At 39.2% G+C, this 21863-nt stretch overlaps 1 protein-coding gene across 1 annotated transcript in view; it reads left to right on the forward strand.

Moving 5' to 3' along the window:
* Positions 1-21627, forward strand: part of gpc4 (glypican 4) — a 39191-nt gene extending 17564 nt beyond the window's left edge. The window contains exons 2-9 of the mRNA XM_081382961.1: positions 5139-5297; positions 12833-13230; positions 14934-15099; positions 15701-15831; positions 17105-17251; positions 17371-17495; positions 18659-18831; positions 18977-21627. Of these exons, the coding sequence (XP_081239087.1) occupies positions 5139-5297; positions 12833-13230; positions 14934-15099; positions 15701-15831; positions 17105-17251; positions 17371-17495; positions 18659-18831; positions 18977-19206 (1529 nt within the window). The 3' untranslated portion in view covers positions 19207-21627. The remainder of the gene's footprint in view (positions 1-5138; positions 5298-12832; positions 13231-14933; positions 15100-15700; positions 15832-17104; positions 17252-17370; positions 17496-18658; positions 18832-18976) is intronic.
* The last annotated feature ends 236 nt before the right edge of the window (positions 21628-21863 follow it).

Consider the following 21863-nt stretch of genomic DNA (forward strand, 5'->3'; position numbering starts at 1 on the left):
GTTTGAGAGATGCTGGATTGGATTTGGAGAAAAAGAGAAAGTAATTCCCTTCTTTATTACCACCATATGAGCAGTTGCTCTCTAATAATGGGTTCCTGTTACAGTTTTCCAGTTTGAATGCGCTCCCATTGCGGTGGGAACCGCACAATGAAAACCTGAGGAGTTGTATCTTTACCTTCTGTACAACTCTATTAATAGAGAGCACCAGCTGTTTCCTTATGAACAAGATGCCAGTTGTGGTCTCTCATACTCGTTGAGTGAACCAAAGTATTTAGACTTTTAGGCTTGAATTAAATAAAGATTTAGTACTAAAGGTGACTAAGTCTGGGCAATATAAAAATGATCTGGTTTACGCTTTATATTTATATATTTTTGTTTTATTCTCAAAGGAATCATTCTTTCAACAAAGTAAATTCAAAATATCTAATTTAGTTTAGTAAAATACTGGAACACATGGCTTATTTTTTTTTTTGTATTTAAATATGATTTAAAATTTTAATTGTAAAATATTTAGCTAAAGGCGTCAGTATTTACTTCAATATGAAAAATGCCTCAGGTACTTCTGTAAAATATTGTTTGTATTGTAAAGCACTCTAACTCCAAGTTTTGTGCGTTTTATAAATGCTTCAGAGCAGAGGTGTTGCATGGTGTTGTCTTGTTGTTATCAAGGCCCATCTCCATTCAGGCTATCAGACAGAATTAAGAGAAGGGAGCGATTGTCAGGAGTCATTGTGAGAGCTCTCCTTCCTCCACCCTGTATTCATGAGTCTTTAAATGAAGGATGGACAGTCCAAAGATAGCCTCAGGCCACACAGAGAGAAGAGGGCTGAGATCTGTCTTCATGCAGATGGTGTGAAGGCAGGAGAGTGCTTTGGCAGGGACACGTCTGAACATGCATGGCACATTTTGGAGGAGACAACCATATAATAGGAAGGCTATGATTTAGAAATCAAATATTCAGCTTTTATCGGTCTGAAATGTCTGCGCTTAATTTCGCCCTGCATTTTATCTCAATAAACCACTCTCATCTCAAGGGTAATAGCAATGTACAAGCGTCTTATGCCAAAGGGGGGGGGAGTGTACTCATTCCACAAAGATTTCAAGCAATACTCATTTGGAGCATTTCCCCTCAAGGTTTGATGTTTTATCTGCAAGTTGTGGTTATCTCTCCTGAAAACTAGCCAAAACAACACACTTGATTTAGTCGGGTCGGGCCGTCTTAAACCTCATTTCACAACAGGGAAAAATAGCAGTTCCCCTCCTTATGTGGTAATTGCAGCTTGTGTTAGTGTAAAGATGGCTCTGGTGTTGGGATTATGGCCGTATTGCTTTGTAGTAAACTCTCACAGTAGTGTGTGAATCATGTTGTCACATCCATTTTGAATGTCTCTTATCACTGAGTGAACATGACATTACTTTCTTGATAGTTCACCTTAGTGAGGGTAGGCCAGTGTTGATATTGAACTAAAAATATTAACAATGGTATTTGGTAATTTAATAAAATAAAATAAAATATTAGATTAGATGAAAAACATAAATTAAAAAAAAATCTTGCCTTGGAAACTAAACTGAAATATGTTGAAGTTGAAGTACAACAATTATTAAAAATTCTATGCAATAAAAATTACAATAAATGACAAAAGCACATAACATAATCACTAAAACTTAGTATGGTATATAAATAATACTAAAATAACTGGAGCAGGCATGTTTTTTGCCAAAAACAAAGCTGTGAGGGATTGATATCCACTTCTGTTCCTATGGCACGTATAATTTTCACAACACAATTTCCAGGGTTTTCTCCCCATCATGATTTTCCTTTGTTGTGTCAGTTAAATATGACAGCTCTTTAAAGAGTGTACTTTCATCCTTCAACCTTGTTTTAATTCATGAAAATTAAATAATGGTGTCTTTTGTAAGGCCATTTGTCAAAGACAATTCAGTATGCAAATAAATGCATGAAAGAAAACCATTTGCAGTTAAGCATGCAAATATTCATACACGCATCATTGCTGTCAGTTATATTTTGAATGGCAAACATTAACAATGTGTATAGCTGCATTTTTTGTAGAAATGTTATTTGGTTTCTCTAGAATAGATTGAATGTCTTTCAATCTGTTCTATTGAGGAAAAGTGGAGCTATGAAATGGCTTTTGAAGAGATGCAAGTTTATTTTTCAAATAAGAAGCTGAATGATGATCCTCCATGGCTCATATCCACCTGAAATGATGGTTGTACGTAGAAGCGATGGTGTTGATGACACTCATGCTGGCATGTGGAAGTTTCCGCATATGTCTTATTAGGCAGACAAGGGAAGCCCATTACTCTGTTTCTTTTGGCAATGGCATGTTGATGTGGTGGCCAGAGCGATTTATAGTGGCGGGCGGCCTGAAATAATCCCCTGGAGAATTTATGACTTCTGACTCAGTGGGTTCGGCCTGTGATTGAGTGTGTGTGTGTGTGTGTGTGCGTGTAATATGTGTGGGTGGTGGGTCTGCTGGTCAAACCCCTAGCAGGGTCACAGTGCATGGCTTCTCTCAGAGGAGTGGCTGTTAACCTTTAACCCTGGTGGTTAAGCCTGCTGGCTAGCAGCGTGGGGTTATGGAGGCTGAAGTCTGTCTGGGGCCGAAGGCCCATCGTGGCCTAGTAAGAAGGAGAGAGGGGAACGAGGGGAATGGGGGTTGTCAGGACTAATCTGGGTTTTGTCCACAGGGCAATTTCCATTCCCTCATCCGTCAGCAAAACAGAATGTTCTTGGGCCTTCAGAACAGCAACAGGAAGTGACTTATTGGAGACAGCAATAACAAATCCCTCTTTCAGATTTATAGTCAGGTGGTGTACTCCAAAGGATCACATGTGCATGGAAATTGATCTTATTTCTGTCAAAAAGTTTGGCCTTGCATTAAAGCAACATGAAATCGCAGAAGCCTCCTTTATGCGTGTGTGATGGATTTCTGGCCAGATTAGCTTTTGCAAGTATATTGACTTGGCCTCTTAAAAGATAGACGTATTGATTATAAACCTATTAAATAAAGCGTGCAAATACTGTGGCACTTTCTAAATTGTTTGTTTGAGTGGGCCAATATGTCTTTTGGTGCTTCGAAATTACAGAAATGTTATGTTTTCTAGTATAAAAATTGCAAGTAACACATTGAATTAAACCTGAAATCGTTGTTGCTTAAAAAAATCTTTACTAAAATCAACCTTTTCCCTTCGTTGATTTATTTTGATTAGTTAATGGGCTGTATTGAAATGGTCAAAGGTTCAGAATTGTTTTCCCTGTTCAGTAATTTGCAAGACCTTTAAATTTGGTTCCATTTTCGATGTTTTTACTAGAATATTTGCTTTGCTTTTTCAGGTTAGGTTCTCTCTCTCCAAATGCCTGTATACAAAGAGCTGTCTGTTGGGCTGAGATATGATGTACAGGTCTTGTATGTACCTGATGCCAAGTGTGTGAAAGTGAGTGAGTGATTTGGACGGGGTCCCAGTGGAGTTGAGGGGTACAGCTGGTCTGGGGCTGCGGCGGGTTGAAGAAGGTGCTGCTCTTTCTCAGCTTTATAGACTAATTGTTTGAGACTCCTTGTATGTATGAAGCCATCATTTTTGTTGATATTTTTTCAAATCTGCTTTAATGCAGGATTGATGGAATAAGGTGGTACAGTAATGACACCCCAGTCAATACCTGTTTTATCATAAACATAGATAGGCCTATTCGTTAAAAAGCAAGCCATTGGCATGCATATTAAGTGCCACTGCAAATACAGTGTCACTCCTTCCTGCTCCCCCTGTGTAAAACAAGCCCTGGCAGTGGTCAGTGACAATTCCTCTTGGATATTTTGTGAGATGGTGATTATTTGTAAGCTCTCAACAGCTACTCGCTTTTCACCCACGCCGATGTGTTCAGCAGATGTTACGATATGAGTCGTGCCACAGATATCGTGCACATGACAGAATTCACTGCGCCCATTACAGACAATGAGCAACATGCAGCAAGTTTGTCTATCATAGAGGTGTAGCAGTCATTATAACTTTTTATGTTTGTCTTCTTTTAGAAATTTAGTTGACTTTTTGGGCTAAGTCTAATCTAATCCCCCACAGGAACATGATGGCCTTCAAAATCGTAGGAATTTCGCTGAATAAAAATGAAATTCATGGAGATGAATGTATATGCATATTAAGGAGTGGAGAGCAGGGGTCTCTCATCGGTGTGCAGTATGCAATCCAGAGTGGCCAGTCCTGCTGAACAGCAGCAGGGGTAGCCAAACCGCCGGTCGGAGTCCAGTCCACTGAAAGGACCCTTGTGTTCTCCTGAATTCCAGCAACCACATTAAAAAAAGAAAGAAAAACAAAACATTATTGCAGCTGCGACTTCACAGTCCGCCCTGCTCACACTCCCCATGTTAATGTGATGCCTTGTTTAATCCAGCCGCTCGCTGTCCATCTGTGCCGTTCACTTGTCGACCGCAGTGCAGACTTGTTTTCTGATGGGGTGAATCGCGAAGAAAGCCCGGGTTCCCTCAGAACTGCTGAAACTTGTGTCCACAGGGTCTTGAATATTCAGTTTTTGCTTTTCATCTAGGATGCCTGTGGCTTGTCAGCTCACTTTATACTGTATGCACATTGCCTTCAGTTCTGCTCTTTGTTTGATTTGTATCAGAAATTAGGTTTTCGGATTTTGGGTTGCCAAGGTAAATGAAAGGACTTGCGTCTAGTTTTTATTGGCATTGTAAAACAGCTTTTATGTTGTCAAAGCATTATATTGCATTATACAGTAGGTTCCAAAAGTCTGAGACCACTACTGAAAATGCCTCTATTTTTTCATTTAAAAATTACACGGCATTGCAGTTATTCAGATCTCAAAGAATAAAAAAGTAATAACTTTTTTAAATTAATAACAATAGCAACAATAGTTATAATTGTTGTTATAATTATTTTAATTCTATTTTATACTTTTATAATTTAATTTATAAAGGTAAGCATAAAAACAATCGTTTGTTAAACTGTTAACACTTAAATACACTTCTTTCTTTATTTTACCATTCCACCATGTCTTTTCCCAGCTCATGTTCTTGTCCCTCTGGTTGCCTTTTTGTCGTGGCAGAACTTTACATTCCTTCTCTCTCTGTCTGTGATTTCAGGGGACCATCTGAAGGTTTGTCCTCAAGGTTTCTCCTGCTGTACTCTGGAGATGGAGGAGAAGTTAAGTCAGCAGAGCCGCATGGACCTGAAAGCCCCCGTTCATCAGCTCAGCTCCAATCTACAAAACACCTTCACCCAGAGACACAGTCACTTTGACCGTCAGTACAGCTCTTACCAATCTAACCAATCAGAATGTTTTGTTTGTCATTTAAAACGAGTTCCGCAATATTGTTGGTTCATCAGTTGTTGATCCCCTTCCATACACTGCTACGGTTAGTTTGACAGACACCCCCGGCTGCCAGACACACAGTCTATATGTCCATCTCTCCACCTGTCCCTCAACATCCCACAGTCATCTGCCACACACACACACACACACACACACACACACACTCTCAGCCATGCAGACAGACCACACACACACGTAGAGGCCTGGCTTCCTCTCTGCAATGCATGTGGCAGTGAATATCAGGCTGAGAGAGAGGGATCAGGTTTCTCTAGTGCAGGGCAGAGGGGTGCATGGGAACATGCATCGACACTGCTGACTCACTCAGGAGGGGAAAACCCCGCAGATGCTCTGCCGGCTATCACACACACACACACACACGCGCTCGCCTGCTTTATAATGCATGTTTTATGTCTTCCCTTCTCTTCGTGCGGTAATGTCATAAAAAGTGTGTCAAATGGGGAAAAGTGAGACAAACCTGGTCACATGCATCCGGATCAGCCCAGCTTGAGTTCATCAAGGGTAAATTTGAAGGAAAAACATCCCTCTGGGATGCTGAAAGAGAATTAAACAGGACTATAACAGGCCGTAGCCTCTGAGATGAAATGGCGAGATGGTGTTTGGATTGATGGTCAATGACTGGACAGTCAAAGAAGGATAAATGAAGTGCTGATGGCACATCTCCCTCCAGTCACACATGATTCGTCACCCATCCGCTCTGAGCCACAGCTATTTGTAAATGAGACCCATGTTAACTCACATGTGGCCATCCAGCTTTACCAAAGCTCTGTTACTCTGGCAGAGCAGCCGAGCGGTTTTTAATGGACTCAACACAGACGGTTTTCTGGCAAGTTCTGCGAGAGCTTGGGGTGTGTTATGATGTTCATGGTTGTTTGAAGCATACTATTGAATATGTAACAACATCTGATGATAATTTGAGTGTTTGTATATACACTAGTGTTGTCACAATAGTACAATTTCAACATTCAATAGCAATAGCAGTGAAACTTCATAATTCTCTATTAATTCCCAAACCACAGCATAAACAAATATGCTATTAAACACATTTATTCTATTTGAAAAAGTGTTTAATAATGATTAATTAATATGATAAAATAATAATTATTGTAGTTCTATCAATAATAATTAGTTATTAATTAATAATAATTAATTGATTTTAATTAAACAATCTTAACAAAAGTGTTTTCTTTTTAATAATGTTTAATACTAATAATGTAAAATAAATTAATAAAAATGTTTTTGTTATATCTTTTATATTGTTATATGTTATATATTTATTTTTGCTATGTAAAAGTTGTTGTTTTTTGTTTTTGTTAATGTTTAATAATAATAATAATAATAATAGACAAGATTATTAGGCATATTAAACTGGTTCATTAGGCATTTATTAATATTTACATTCATTATAGCATCTTGGTGGTGAAGTAACATCTTTTAACATCCCTCTTGCGGAGGAAGGGAACAGAATCTGAGGTGATGGTTGCAGGGAACATTGATGGAAGTGAAAGGTGACCTGGTCGGCTCTCAAGATTGGCTGTTTGTGTGAATGTAAAAAGAAAGTGAGACTTCAGGGAGTGAATGGTAACAGGGATCGTGTGTATTGCAGCCAGATGTGAGCAGGAATGTGACGTGTCGGAATGCGGCGGTGGCCAGATCCCGCCCGCCTCCTCTGCTCTTTTTCTCTGCTGCCTTTTGTCCCCGTTCTCCCCCTTTTTTTCTCTCTGCCATAAGTCTGTTATGCCTTTCATTTCTCCTCCATCTCCAGGTTTTCAGGTCTTTTGAACTTTTACTGTGGGAATACGCTCCGAATCGCCAGTCTGCGTTAAATGTGCACTAGACCCTGGCATGTGACTTAATGAGCTATACGGCCTTAAAATACCAGTAGCTTTTATGCTTGCAAACAAAGACACTCTCAATGTGTTCTTTCATTGAAACATAAGTATTTTCTTCACTATGGAAATGTCTAAGGTGTAAATGAGATGCTTGAGTCTCTTTGAGAGTTTATAAGAGGTTTTCGCCACGGAAGATTTTCATTTTGCTTTTGTTTACGCACAAACAGACGGTTCCTCTGTGCCGGACAGGCCTACAGGATGCAGAGGTGAACGTATTTATAGTAGTTGGAGATGATAATGAAGATTAAATGATTACCCACAACTTGTTCAGCAGGAAATACTGTAGAACATGTTCGTTATCAACACAGTGGTTAGATGTCATTAAGATGAAATGAATTTAAGCACGCACACTCTTAAGTGAGTTTGGCTGGATTGGAGGGGGGTAACCACGGGAAGCCTCGAGGATGGAGTCACGGGCAATTAAGTCCCCTACCAGAAATAGTTCTCCCTCTAGAGCTTGGTGTGTGTGTTCCTCCCAGTGCGTCCGGTCTGGGTCTAGGTGACCCTCTCTGGCGGAGCTGCAACTCCACTGCAAGATTCAGGATTAACCCCCTACCAAATTCTCATCCTCTACACCTCTGCAGGGGGGTTTGAAATCCCACAGGGAAAGAAAGAAGCTGAGCAACTAATTAGCACAAATGGGGAACAATTACTGCCTGGGATAAAGAAGAGTTATCAAAGGGGGATGAGTAGAGGAGTAAGCTAGTGTGGAGGGTGGGACAGTGAATAAGTCTGGAATTTTCCCTCCTCTGGATGTCCGAGGAACATGTTTGAGCACTCAAGAGTTTTGGGACCTTTTTTGAGGCATTTGTTGAAGTGTGAGTCTAAACACCCCTTTTCCATTCCTCCTCATAGATAGTGTAACATGGTTCTGTAGTTCTCCCAGCAAGCACCCTCCCGTAACCTTTCACTCACATTTCTACACCAATGCAGAAAGGTCTTTTGAATGGAAAAATCAGAAGGGAGGTCCACAGCCCGCTTGTTGGCAGACTCCCATGTATCATAAAGTCTCCTTTAAATGACGAAGAAGCCCCTCCAACTGTAACGCTTACAACACTGGGTCCCAAAATCTCAGCAGTTATGCTGGGAAGGATGTAAAGAGGAAGAGGCGTGGGTGAAGGTGGATGTTGAGTGACTTACTTTGCTTTATAAACAGCTGGTAATAGGTCAGTGACTAGAGTGTATAAGAGTGTCCACGATAAAGAAAATATCTTTTACAATTATTATTATTTTTTTTCAGAAATGTACTCTTTCCATTTATGTTAGCTCATATGGTTTTTAGAATTTTTTATTTATTTTTTTATGGTATGAAAGTTTTTATTTAATGAAACACGATATGGTGTAACCACGTAAAAAGTGATAACATCTATATGTCACTTAATACTGACTTTTTTTCTTGACATTTTACAACCTAAACTAATCTTGCCTTCTCATAAAAAGGTACAATTATCTGCTATTTTAAGACATGCTGACATTGAAATAGTCTATGATGATATTTCCTGTTTTTTTTCTGCAAGTTGGTTACACCACATGACTTTAGTTGACAAAAATGTTTGGAATACTAATATTTTAACAAAACTGCTTCTCTGTAATTTTTCCTGTGATCATTGCATTGCATTTTAATGTGTTTTGAGATTCTGATTTAAAAAAAATTGGCATCATACCATTGACCCATATGCGGTTTAGCAAACACTTAAGTTTCTTGCATTTAGTTGGTGTATAATTACTGTCTCTAGTTGTGCTTTGATGCATATGCACAAAAATCTTCCAAGAACTACAGAAATTAATTCCACTTGACGGTAATTTAACGTGTTTCCATGAAGTGTTTTTTTGACAAGTGGCTTATGTACATTTTTTTTTTTGGCAATGGCACAATGACATGCAGACCTGGAAAATATTCTCCTCCTCATCCTCACCTCTTTCTCGTCCGTTTTCCATTCCCCCCCCGACTTTAAACTTGTGACAGCTCTGGCATTCCTTTGGGTCTGGAGGAAGGCGGGTGCGGTGGCCCTTAAGGTTTAATCTCTGTCAATGGAGCGTGGAGCTGGGTGCCTTCTATCTCTCTCCCTGTGTGGGGCCAGGGGCCGAGGGCCACTCGTGGGAGGGGAGCTAAATGCGAGGGCTGCGGTGTTTCCGGTATCCGTGGTTACACAGCAGGATGGGGGCATTTAGAAAAGCCCTTGAATACACTTGCATTCCCCTGTCCGTCTCTCACATGAACACACACCTCTTATCATTCAGCTGACTTTGTGTTAGCTCGAAGTGGAATTGACAGCAGCACAGTACGTTTTGTTTGTTTATAAACCCGAGGTGTCTTGTTTATGTCGATGAAGCCCATGGGTTGTGAAAGACGGTTTTACGAGAACGCCATATGACGCTTTCAGATTCATGGCCAATTAACACTTCAAAGTCTCGCTCATTATGCACTGGGCATCTGTGTTGTGGGCCGGCAGGCTTTTAGCGAGAGGAGGAAGGTGATACAAAGGCAAAAAAACAAATGGCGCCCTTTGCGGGGCGAGCGTGTGTGAGCGCGGGAAGAGAGGTGAAGCATTTCTTTGGAATTCTCATTTTGTTCAGATTAAGAAAGTAGGGTTTGCCGGCCGGGAGAGAGAGAGAGTTTCATGGGAGAGAGGGGCTGGATTATTTGGGGAGGCTGTGAGGGAAGGGGGGGCCTGACATTCCACAGGATGAAGTAGGGCATTGTTCCACGTCTCCAATGAAGAGAGCCTTCAGAAGCCACTGATGAACTGAAAGCAGGAGAGAGTCAGTGAGAGTGAGGGGTTTCAGGGGGGTACAGGTCCGTTTTCGGGGAGGGGGGTCGGCATTATTCAGTAATCCTATTGAAAGGCCTTCTGAAGGAAGGAGCGGGAGCGGTGCGGAGAGAAAGAAAAGCGAATGGAATGTGACAACAGGAAAATGCCATTGATAGCGGTCAGCCTCAGCCGGCTTGATGGGCGAGACGTTACCTATTGGAACCACGAGCTGCCCTTCATCCTTTCTGCACTCTCAGCTCTAAACACAAAAGTTATTTTCCTGGAGTGAAAACCTTGCATTGGGTCAAATGGAATATGCATTAATCTGTTTAGATAATAAGCGTACACTTTTCTGGCCTCCCTGGCAGATCTGGTAGGTTTTCCAGTCAGTGAGAGAGCGAGTTAGGCCGAGGGCTCTGCGGAGCATTAAATCGCTGTCTCTTGACATATGGACATATAGTCATGGACGTATTGCCAGCTGAAGTTCCAAAGTTAATAACAATTCATTTTATACGTGTTGAAGTTGACAGTCTGTGTGCTTTTTCTAAAGTGAAGTATTTCTGCTTGCACACTCTGTTTCATGTTACGTGTGTTATATTCATGTTAAGGGCCAGTAAGTGCACATTCTTTTAAAGATGAGATGAAGAGATCTCAGGGATCCTATTTCTTATGCAAGAGTACTTTAAAGATGAGGGCTTGCCAAAAATACTCATTTTCAAAAGTTTCTTAATGTACAACTAATGAATGTCAAAGCAGTAGGTATCTCAAAAATGAAAATTGCCGTCATTTACTCCCTGGCTTGTTGTTCCAAATGGAATTCTTAATGAATCTTTATTGAGATGTTTTCTGACAGTTTATAGTGGCCACATCTGTCAAGTTAAAAAAAGGCCCAAAAAAAGCACCATGAAAGAAATGTAAATGTTGTCTGGATGACATTGCCTGTATTCCAAGTCTTCTGAAGACATACAGTAGGGCTGCTCGATTATGGAAAAAATTATAATCACGATTATTTTGGTCAGTATTGATATCACGATTATGTAGCACGATTATTTCACATGACTTTGGGAACGTGTTGCATTTATTAAAAAGACACCTTTCAACAATTCGTAAAAAAATCGAAATTTGAACATTTATTGCACTTTTTGAACTATTAAAATAATATAACAGATAATACTTCAATAAGTATTTTAATAATTCCCGCAGGTCTACCTCTTATAATGCGGGAAATTCCCACGCAAACATTGATTCACTTTAGCAAGTAGATTGTATGAGTAGCCTAAATTAATCCACACAGATTATAAAATCAAATCAATCATTTAAAAACTTTCTCCAAGACGCAATTTCACAAACCGCATGAGTGTTCAGCGGTGCTGCGTCTTCTCTCTCTCTTTCTCTCAAAATGGGTTGGACAAGGCAAGCATCGAAACTACACTCTCGCGTTTAGGAGTCGGGACATGACGGACAATCGTCACTTGCACAATCGGGCCAGAGTTGCATCGTAACAAAAGTTGATTATTTTCACTTCTTTAAGTCTTATCAGTTTAAATATTCAAGCTGAGGGAGTCTAATAATAAGAGTGTTCTTGCAAAACAGAACATGGCAAAATAATCGTTTTTACTCGATTATACTATTTTGGTGATCGTTGGAAGCCAAAATCGAAATTCAATTGATTGCACAGCCCTAATACAGTACATTAACTTGTGATTACACTGTAAAAAGTGATGAGTTGACTTAACTTAAAAAAGTGAGGAATCCCGTTCCCGTTATTAAGTAATAAACTTAATGCGTGATTAAAAAAATTAAGTTATGTGAACTTAATTCCACACAACTTAATTCTTTTTTTTTTTTTTTTTTTTTGCATAAAGTTTATTTACTTAGTTTTATGGCAACAAGTTTCCTCACAAGTTAAGTCAATTGATCACTTTTTACAGTGTAACTGACAGGTTGGACTGCATCAATCGTTATTTGTTTTTGAGCATCTCATAACTAAAAATCATGATGTCAAACGTGGACCATATTTTATTTGAGTTGCAGTGGAGATTAACAGAGAAAAATGACTGTCAATCTTTTCCTCCCATAAAGCGATCAAATGGCTTCAGAAGACTTACAATGTTTTCTTTTCTTCTTTCTTCTTTTTAGTGCTTTTATTTATCCTTTTTGGAGTTTGACAGTCTGTGGTGATTTAAAAAACTGATGATGATTCTTGAAAAAAAGAAAAAATGTTTCTTGGAACAAAATAACAGCATACAAGTTTGGAACAACATGATTGTCAGTAACTCCTGTGATGAAGTACACTTTAGTGTGCTTTTAAAAAAGATTATTATACACTTATAACAGAAATAATGTATTTTGTATAAATATTCTTGGGTGAATTGAGATTGTTGTTGTTTACAATTACATGAAAATATCATTGTTTAAGTTGATATGAAATACAATTAGTTGATATTTCATAGAAAGTACATCACTTCTAGTATTGTCAAGAGTTTATAGTAAAATGAAAGTACACTTAAGTGGCCTTTTATTTCATTATTACATATTATATCATATTATCTGCTAGTAGTTTTTTTCTTTTTACATTTTTTTTTTAAAGATTTGAAGTATGCTACAAGTACACAATTAATACAATCAAGCACATGGAAATTGACAAGATTTTTGGAAATGCATCTAATTTTCTTCTCCCACAAATCTCATCAGAACATTCACCGCAGCAAGGATCACATAAGGGATACAGTTGCACAAACTTCATCAAGTTTTCCGCATTTAAAACTAACCAACTCTTAATATTGTTCTTTTTTTCTCAGAGTTCTTCAGAGAGCTGTTGGACAATGCAGAGAAATCTCTCAACGACATGTTCGTGCGGACCTACGGCTTGATGTACGTGAAGAACGCCGAGCTCTTCGAGCAATTCTTCCGTGATCTACGCCGCTACTACAGCCACGGGAGCAGCGCTGTCAACCTGGACGACATGCTTGCGGACTTCTGGACGGAGCTTCTGGAGCGCATGTTCCGACTGGTCAATGTGCAGTATGAGTTCAGCGACTCGTACATGGAGTGCGTCAGCAGACACATGGAGCAGCTCAAACCCTTCGGAGATGTTCCACGTAAGCTCCGCCTGCAGTTGACCCGTTCCTTCATCGCAGTCCGCACGTTCACCCGCGGCCTGGCGCTCATGCCCGATGTGGTGGGCAAAGTTTCCACGGTGAGAAGCTTTTTTTTGGAGTTGCCCCCGCTAATGAATCTATGCTGCTGTTAATAAATCTTTGGCACCACAGCAAAAGTGATATTTTACCAGAGTTTGTGGTCTGATTTATAAACGAGTGACTCTTATGTGCAGTTCTTGTAGTGAATTAAAAACATACAACATGACCAGTTGGTTTGATTCATAAAGAAATGACTGAATCAGTTATTTTAGCGAATTAAAACATGCAGAGCAATGAGTTAGGTTCAATGTTTAATTTCAATTTATTTATTTCCAGGTAGTAATTCTAGTACTAACTTGAACTAAAGGAAAATGTTGCCTTGGCATCCAACTGAAAAAAGTTTCAAAAAGTTTTTTTCATCTAACACTGTGTCCTAACTACACACGCGGCGCGGCGCGATAAAAGGTATATTTTCCATGTTAATCAGAGTTTTTGTCCTAACCAGCCGCGACGATTCTATTTTAGAAACGGTTTCTATTATTCTGCGACGTCGCGCTGGAACATCAAACACAAAGTGTGGCAATGATAATCTAAGGTACTGTTTATGTGCTTTAATTAATGTTAAAAGCGTGTAATGTGACTTTGAATATCATTTAGTGCACTCAGCTTTGTAGCTGTAAATGCAACAATGGATAATTCACCTCAGATCTTGAAATTAAACGAATGGAAACAAGAGCGTTCAAACTGTGAACAAACAAGTGTATTCTTTGACAAAGATTGTTTTAGTAACTCAGTAGCCTATGTATTTTTAATAATGTTTAAATGGTGTAATATTTGTGAATTTGATTATGTAGCCTACTTATCCATTTACTAGCGATTGCCGTCAAGATTACTCTCTGGTGTCTGTGCACTTGCCGCGAGACTCCGCCCACACGTTGTTCTGATTGGCTGTGGGTTTTGATTGATTTTGACGCATCTCGCAGTCGCGTCGTATCTAGTGTGGACAGACAAATTATTTGTCGCTGGAATCTTATCGAATCGCGTCTGGTTAGGACACGGTGTAATAATAATCTAATGATTTTATTTCTGCTTAATTTTTTTTTATGGTTTTTATTTTACTTTTAGTATTAGTTAATGATGATAACCCTGCTTATGAAAAAAACAAATTAAGGCAAATTAATAAAGATCAATTTAAATCAGTTTGAATCTGTCAAAAACTGGCCTGTTTAAGTTACAGCATTAGAATTTTAAAAAAAAATTATTTAAGAAAAATTATGTATTCAAAACTGACACCCCAGTGAATTAGAATACAATCTAACTGTATCAGAATCAAATCAAATCAAGAGTTTGCAAATCAGATTTACTGAATCTTAATTAATACTTAGCCCTAGCACTGACTTTTGTTTTTTAAGCTCAGGGACAACAGAGTTCGAAAGTACAGATTTTCTGTAGGGTTTATCAGCATGTGAAGGTGGACACCTGGATGAACCCATCGGTGCTTATCTCTCAGCATTAAAAGATCAGAGGCCAAGGCTTCTCTGTGTGTGTAGTGAACTAGCAGAAGCAATTGAACCTCCAATGACAAATTGAGCAAACAAGTTCTAGGGGTCTAAGATCTAGGGATCACTAATGCTCTCTGTTCAGTGTTTTATCAGCCACATCAGGCATATGAATTCGGTTACAGACTCATTAACCTTTTCCTCTGGTGTCTGTTTTGCTGACTCTGCTCAATAACAATCTTCTTGTTCATCCTCTCTCTCAGGTAAGCGCCTCTCCGAACTGCGTGCGTGCAGCTATGAAGATGTTATACTGCCCATACTGTACTGGCCAGGTGGCACTGAAGCCCTGCAAGAACTACTGTCTCAACGTCATGCGAGGCTGCTTGGCCAATCAGGCTGATCTGGACACAGAGTGGAATAACTTCCTGGGTAAGAGAGTTTTAAATGACTCAAGTAATTGATTGATTACTGAACCATTACTGGATGTAATGGGACCAGTTTTCCAAACTAAGCACATGAGTATAATAAGCACAGATTAAAAATGAACAGGTCACATTGAAATGGTTTCCTCTTGTTCACTTGCTCTTAGGCCAATACAATTTACGTAAAGCCTCAGCTTGAAACCAGGATTGAAATTGACTTGAATTAGGAGTGAAAGCTGGGGAGCTGCTCTGTTTTTGTGTTTCATGAAGTGTTTTGGGCCTCTTGTGGCTCTGAAGGCCGTGTGGTCCCAGGTCCCATTCTCATGCGCTCTCGCAAACTGTTCCTGGCTTGCGGGACTCTAGGACTGGCTTTGCTCACTTTGCCTGTCAGCTTTTGGGGGAACCTTAATTGGGGCGCCTTTTTCAGGCCTCTGTCTGTTTTACAAGCTGTTCATGAGCTTAGCCTGGACCGATGACTGTATGCTGCCCTCTAGTGGTGGAAATAACTTGCCGAGTAATTGTTTGTGCATTGGTTTTTGAAAATGTTGTATTGAAATAGATTGTTTTGTGGGTGTTCCTCTCATTAATGCATTTATTTTCCATTTTAGATTCCATGTTGGGTCTCGCTGAGAGGCTAGAGGGACCTTTTAACTTTGAGTCTGTCATGGACCCCATAGACGTCAAGATTTCCGACGCCATCATGAACATGCAGGAGAACAGCATGCAGGTCTCACAGAAGGTGTGGTTTTTAATTTATTTTCAAAATGACATGTACATCGCAAATGCTTGTTTTATATTTATATATATTAGTGGTGGGCCGTTATCGGCGTTAACGCGAGACTCTTATTGCGCGATAAAAAAAATATCGCCGTTAATCTATTCTCCAAGTTGGGTTGGGAGCTGGCTCAAGCTACACAAGCTATGATGACGCAATCTACCCGCGGCCGCGAGGAACACCCGGCTGCAACGCATCATATTCGTCGTCATCTTAAGTAAACACTGTAACACAGCTGAAAGTGAAAACTGGTGAAAAAGATCGGTGCAACGAGCAGCAGCAAACTATATAGACAGAGTGTGTGAGGTAACAGTTCGGTAAGTTAAAACGTGACTTATCCGTTCTACCACCGCAAATTCAAAACGAAACATATCACTGAATACCAGCGCGCGCGTATTATTCCCAATATATCTGAGTGGTGTAGAACATAATCTCTGTCTGCGCCCGATTTTAAGAATCGTTGTTGTGTTTCTTTTTAACTGAAAAGACATCAGTTAGACAATATTCTAATTTTAAATTTGGGGTTTCATAAACTCCAAGCCATAATAAACATTAGACCTACTTAAGATCTCTGCAGCTAGTGTACTTACATTTTATTTATCTGCAAAATTATGTTGTATACTTACAGTTTTGCACAATATATGTTCTCAAAACTACATACACCCTTTAAAAAAAAAATACATTTAGCAGTTGTTTAGCAGGGTCTGTGTAACCTGTTCTGAAATGGTTTTATTATAATATCGTTATCGCAAGAGGCTGCAATGTATATCACAATATGGATTTTAGGCAACATCGCTAGTAGTTGATAATAACATAGGCCTACCTAATGTTGCCTACGGACGGTAACAGTACAGTAGTAACCTTTTACAGTGAGTAGAACAGCTTTCTCAAGCAGTTTGGGATGCATTTTGGAAACAGGAGATGAGCCCCTGGTCTAATGCGCCACCTGACTTGAGAAACCCGTTCTCAAAGACTTACTTTTATAGTCATTATTTGGGTAGCACACATATTCTGAATGCCTTCGGCAGAATTCAAATGAGCCATTTTAATCTAGATTAATCTAGATTAATTTCAAAATTAATCTAGATTAATCTAGATTAAAAAAATTAATCTATGCCCACCTCTAATATATATATATATATATATATATATATATATATACACACACATATACATGCATACATACTTAATACATACACACACATAATATTATTTATATATTTATGGTATGTTTCAGGTGTTTCAGGGTTGTGGGCAGCCCAAACCCAACATGGCTTTCCGCACTCGACGCTCTTCTAAAGATTCAGGCTTCCCAGGCCGTTTCCGACCCTACAGCCCTGAGGCCAGACCCACCACTGCCGCTGGCACCAGCCTGGACCGACTGGTGAGGATAAGAGTTTCCCTTATTACCACATATCCATTCCAGACACTTTCTTTAAAAACATGTTGATTGATTCTACCAGATCAGAATGGAACATTTGTAACAAACGGTTTGTTTCCTAGTTGACGGATGTCAAGAAGAAACTGAAGCACGCCAAGAAGTTCTGGTCCACCCTGCCGGACACGGTGTGTGTTGGAGACCGGATTTCCACCGGTGATGAATGCTGGAATGGTACAGCCAAAAGCAGGTGGGTCAATGAGATGATGCTCTTTTTTTTTTTTTTGGTCTTAAAAAACACTTTAAAATGCAAGGGTTAATTAATAACTCAAATTTAAATAATAAAATAAATTGCCATTGAAAATCTATATAAAAACATTTTTGAAAATAAAATGTGAACACTTGGTAATGTGAAAATATGGTATTGCTTTTCACTTGTTAAACTACATGACTTTTTTTTATAATTAAATTGAAACATTTATTGAAAATGGTAAAAAAAAGAAAAGAAAAAAAGAACCAAACAAAAAGAAAAAAGATTTTGGTCCCACTTTATATTGTCTTTCCCCCGGTTTCACAGACAAGGCTTAAGCTAGTCCCAGTCTAAAATCCATTGTTTGAAATCCATTGTTTTGTCTCAAGATTCACACCAGTGATGTTTTTTTCTAAGGCACGTTTATAAAAGCTACTTAAATGTCCTGACTACTAGGCACTAACGAGTAAGTAAGGTTATTGTGTACATTAATGTTTTTACGTTCTACTTGTACATTTGACAATACCTGCATGTAATTACAGCTGTAATTAATTTCTATAATTGACCCTTCCTTTACACCTTAACTCACCCTGAAACCCACCCATACCAACAAACCCGGCCCCACCTCAATAGCATCAAACGTGTTTTGCAATACTATATGAACACAATAATACATTGTACCCAACAATTTTTTATCCAAGTGGTAGTTACAGACACCTAATATAAAGTGTGACCAAGTTTTTATAAAACCACATGAAACTTACATGAATACAAAGAGAGCATTTCTAAGACCTTGGTGCATCTGGTTTAAACTAATTTTTTTATACTGTAAAGATGAATTGACTTAAAAAAAAAAGTAAAAAAAAAGTGAGGAAACCCATTGCCTTAGAATTATTAAGAAAATAAACTTCATGCGTAATTGAAAAAATTAAGTTATGTGGAATTCACATAACTTAATTTTATCAATTACGCATGAAGTTTATTTTCTTAATAATTCTAAGGCACAGGTTTCCTCGCTTTTTTTTAAGTTAAGTCTATTGAACACTTTTTACAGTGTAAAGACACTCTTAATGGTCATTGAACCAGATACAGTAAAATTACTTCGTTCCTTTCCACAACATTTGACAGCCCACTCAACTTATCCTCCTTTTCCTCACGTGCAGGTACGAATCTGTCGTCATGGGCAACGGCCTAGCCAATCAGGTGTCTAATCCTGATGTGGAAGTTGACATCACCAAACCAGACATGGTGATTCGGCGGCAAATAGCAGCGCTGAAGGAAATGACCAGCTGGCTTAAAGCTGCTTACACTGGCACTGACATCTCATTTGTCAATGGTACGAGGCATCTGCTTCTGCACACTTCATTTGAGCAACAACGGCTGTGGTTAAATTTATTAGAAATTCAGTATGAAGATATGACGCAGGATGCCATCATCCAAGCCTTGTTTTTAACGTTTATCTGTCTTTCCTGGCTCTTCAGAGGATGCCGGCAGCGGAGAGGAAAGCGGAAGTAGCTGCGACTCGCCCTCTTGTGGCAGTGACCGCGACGGCGACATCTACTTCTCCACCGCAGCGCCCATCAAACCTCGCATCATCATCAAGCCTCTGGCTGGAAACCAGCCTTCTAGTGGTACACGGTTGGCACCCTGCAGTCTGGCACTGGCGGTGGCAGCGCTCCTGCTCGCCCTACTCACCCTTCACACGAGATAAGACCGGCTGAGAGAGGAAGAGGATGCGTGTTTGTACGAATTTGAACAAGAGAGCAGAAAACTGCCATAGGACATTAAAGACACTGCTTTCAGGATCTCCGTCTACCTGCCATCAGGGGAAGACACTCAAGTTATTAATATTCAAATAACTTCCCTTCAGTGTATTTTTTTGTGTGTGTGTTTATAAGAACGGACTTCATACGTTTCCACTCCGCATTTCACGTCAGCTGGGTTTTATTCCTCCACGTCTCTAGAGTCCAGAATCGTCAACCCGGTTATGGTTTAAATAAGTGCCGTGTTTGTTTGAAAGTAGGTCAGGCTGAGTGTGTGATTGGGTTGGATGGTGTGTGCGATTGGCTGTATATATCATCCAAGGGCTTTCTCTAAAGCTAAACAATTAATCAACCCATATAACACATGTATGATTTAAGCAAATCTGTATGAAGTACTCATTAGACTGACTTTTAATCCATTTTGAGCGTGTGTGTTGATGTGCATGGAGGCTTCGGTTAGATGCAGATCATGTATGTTCCCTGAATGTTATTGAGGTTGATAAATACTTAATGATGCCTTAAATAGTTTATAAACAAGCCCTTTATTAGGGCTTATTTATAATATATAAAATGCTGCCTTATGAATGAAATCAACACTTCCCAGACACAAAGCTTTTCTGTATTGGTTTCCAAACAACTTTCACAGCCCCCATCTCATCGCCCCAAATACTTTCAGTGGTATAATTTATAACTTGAGAATGTAGTCTTCAGTAATAACTTAATAGTGTGTGATGAAGGAGCTTTGGTTAGGTAAGGTCTGTGTGGAAGTTGATCCATTGATGAATAGGCCTTGATGGTTCCATCAACGATGATCGTGCAGAGATGTGTTTTCCTGCATGATGCAGACTTTGTGGCCTGAGTAAAATAGTTTTTTACTGGATGTTTAGTTCTGAACTTCCCAGCAGGACCAGCTGGAGACGGGTGTATGCTGAAGATGGCTTAAGACTGAGCTGTGGATGAATTTTACACAGGATTTTCTGTTGTAAGGTATAAAACTATAGTACAGGTACTGCAGATTTCACTACACAGACAGCCGGTGCTGATTTGAGAGGTTGGGTGGCCTCTCTTGGTTGTTTTCTGTTTGTAACACAAAATGTCCAGCTTTTTCCCATTCCCGATTTATATCCATTGAAGTCGGTACGGTGTTTTAAAACCATTCCTCATATAGAGCAATGCGTGTGTGGTACGATCCAACACCAGTTGACTTTTTTTTTTTTTTTTTTTTTTTTTTTTTTGCGAGTTCCCATTCAGATGTCTGACAAGTGCTTGTTTGATGGGTTAAAAGAAAGGTTTTTCACCTCAGAAAAAAAACGATCCCCCCTCGCTCTTGTACAGTAAGTTATTTAACCACGTGTCTCTTTGAAAGGCATTCGCAAGCATCGCTTTTCTAGGTAGGCCTATCTTAATTTCAGTATTCAAAATATTTATGTCTGTAGATGAATGCATTCTAATGATGGTTTTATATTGGCTTCAGATTTCATAATACATGATATTTCGATTTTGTAAACCGAGCTACCGTAAGCATTTGTTTTGTCATAGTTTTATGTAAGGGGATTGTGAAAATTGTACAAGCTGATGCAAGGACAGGGCTGGCCATCGGTCCTTGATCATTCCTGATGTCACATGCACTTTTAATTGGCATTCAGATACCTCACAGCAAGAGAGTTTTAAATGATGCTTTTAATCATATCTGCAGCATGCATATTTGCTTTTCAACTTTTACGTTTGTTTTTATTCATTCATTTGGAGATTCATTCAGTGCGTATGGATGAATGGCCAGTCCTCGGACATGAACGGAATCTTGTCAGGGTTTCAGGAGCCTGAAACGAGTAAATATCTCCACAGCAGTAATGCGACGCACCTCAGATTGGATATGTATTTTTTTCTAAGCTGACGTGCTGCCACGAATAGGAAGAAATATGTGCTTTCTATCCTTCCTTATGACCTAAAGCTTCCCACTGTCACATGTTAAGATGGCTCTGATGTAAAGACCAGGAAAGGAATGCTTAGTATGTCGAGCTACTCCGAGTCAGCGTGAAGATGACATGGACTCTTGAATGAACCTCTGCAATGTCATCTTTAGTTTGAATGCTGAACTTCAGGTGGACAGATTGCGGCACTTGCGGCCCTGTATATCAATGGAGTCATCTGTGATGAGGAGTCAGAGAGACTGAAGAAAGAAAAGGAAAAAAAATTGTAAATAATGAGCAGTCGTTTTAGTGGTCTCTGAGAGATGTTCATCAGATTTTACCCATTCAGAGTATGTGCTTAATATGGGCAAAACAAAGAGATAGATGCTAAAAATGTAAGAGAAAAGTTATATTAAACATTTCTTAGTCTTGTTGAAATAAAGACTGCAGATATTTAAATGTGTCGTGTGTCATTTCTGCTCTTGCCAGTATCAGCACTACTGAATTGCATGATTGCTTTGAAAATCTCTTTGAGGGACCCATTATTGAAAACAAAGGATGACTTAAACCAATCATGAACATTGATTAATCAAAACCATTAATTAAGCTGAAGTGTTAGATCGTCCTTTGGTCTTCCTGTGTGTTATTACATTAAACTGTTAAGATAAGATGAAGACTGCTAGATATGAATATAA

Source organism: Scardinius erythrophthalmus (genome assembly GCF_964197995.2).
Source record: "Scardinius erythrophthalmus genome assembly, chromosome: 13".
Lineage (NCBI taxonomy): Eukaryota > Metazoa > Chordata > Actinopteri > Cypriniformes > Leuciscidae > Scardinius > Scardinius erythrophthalmus.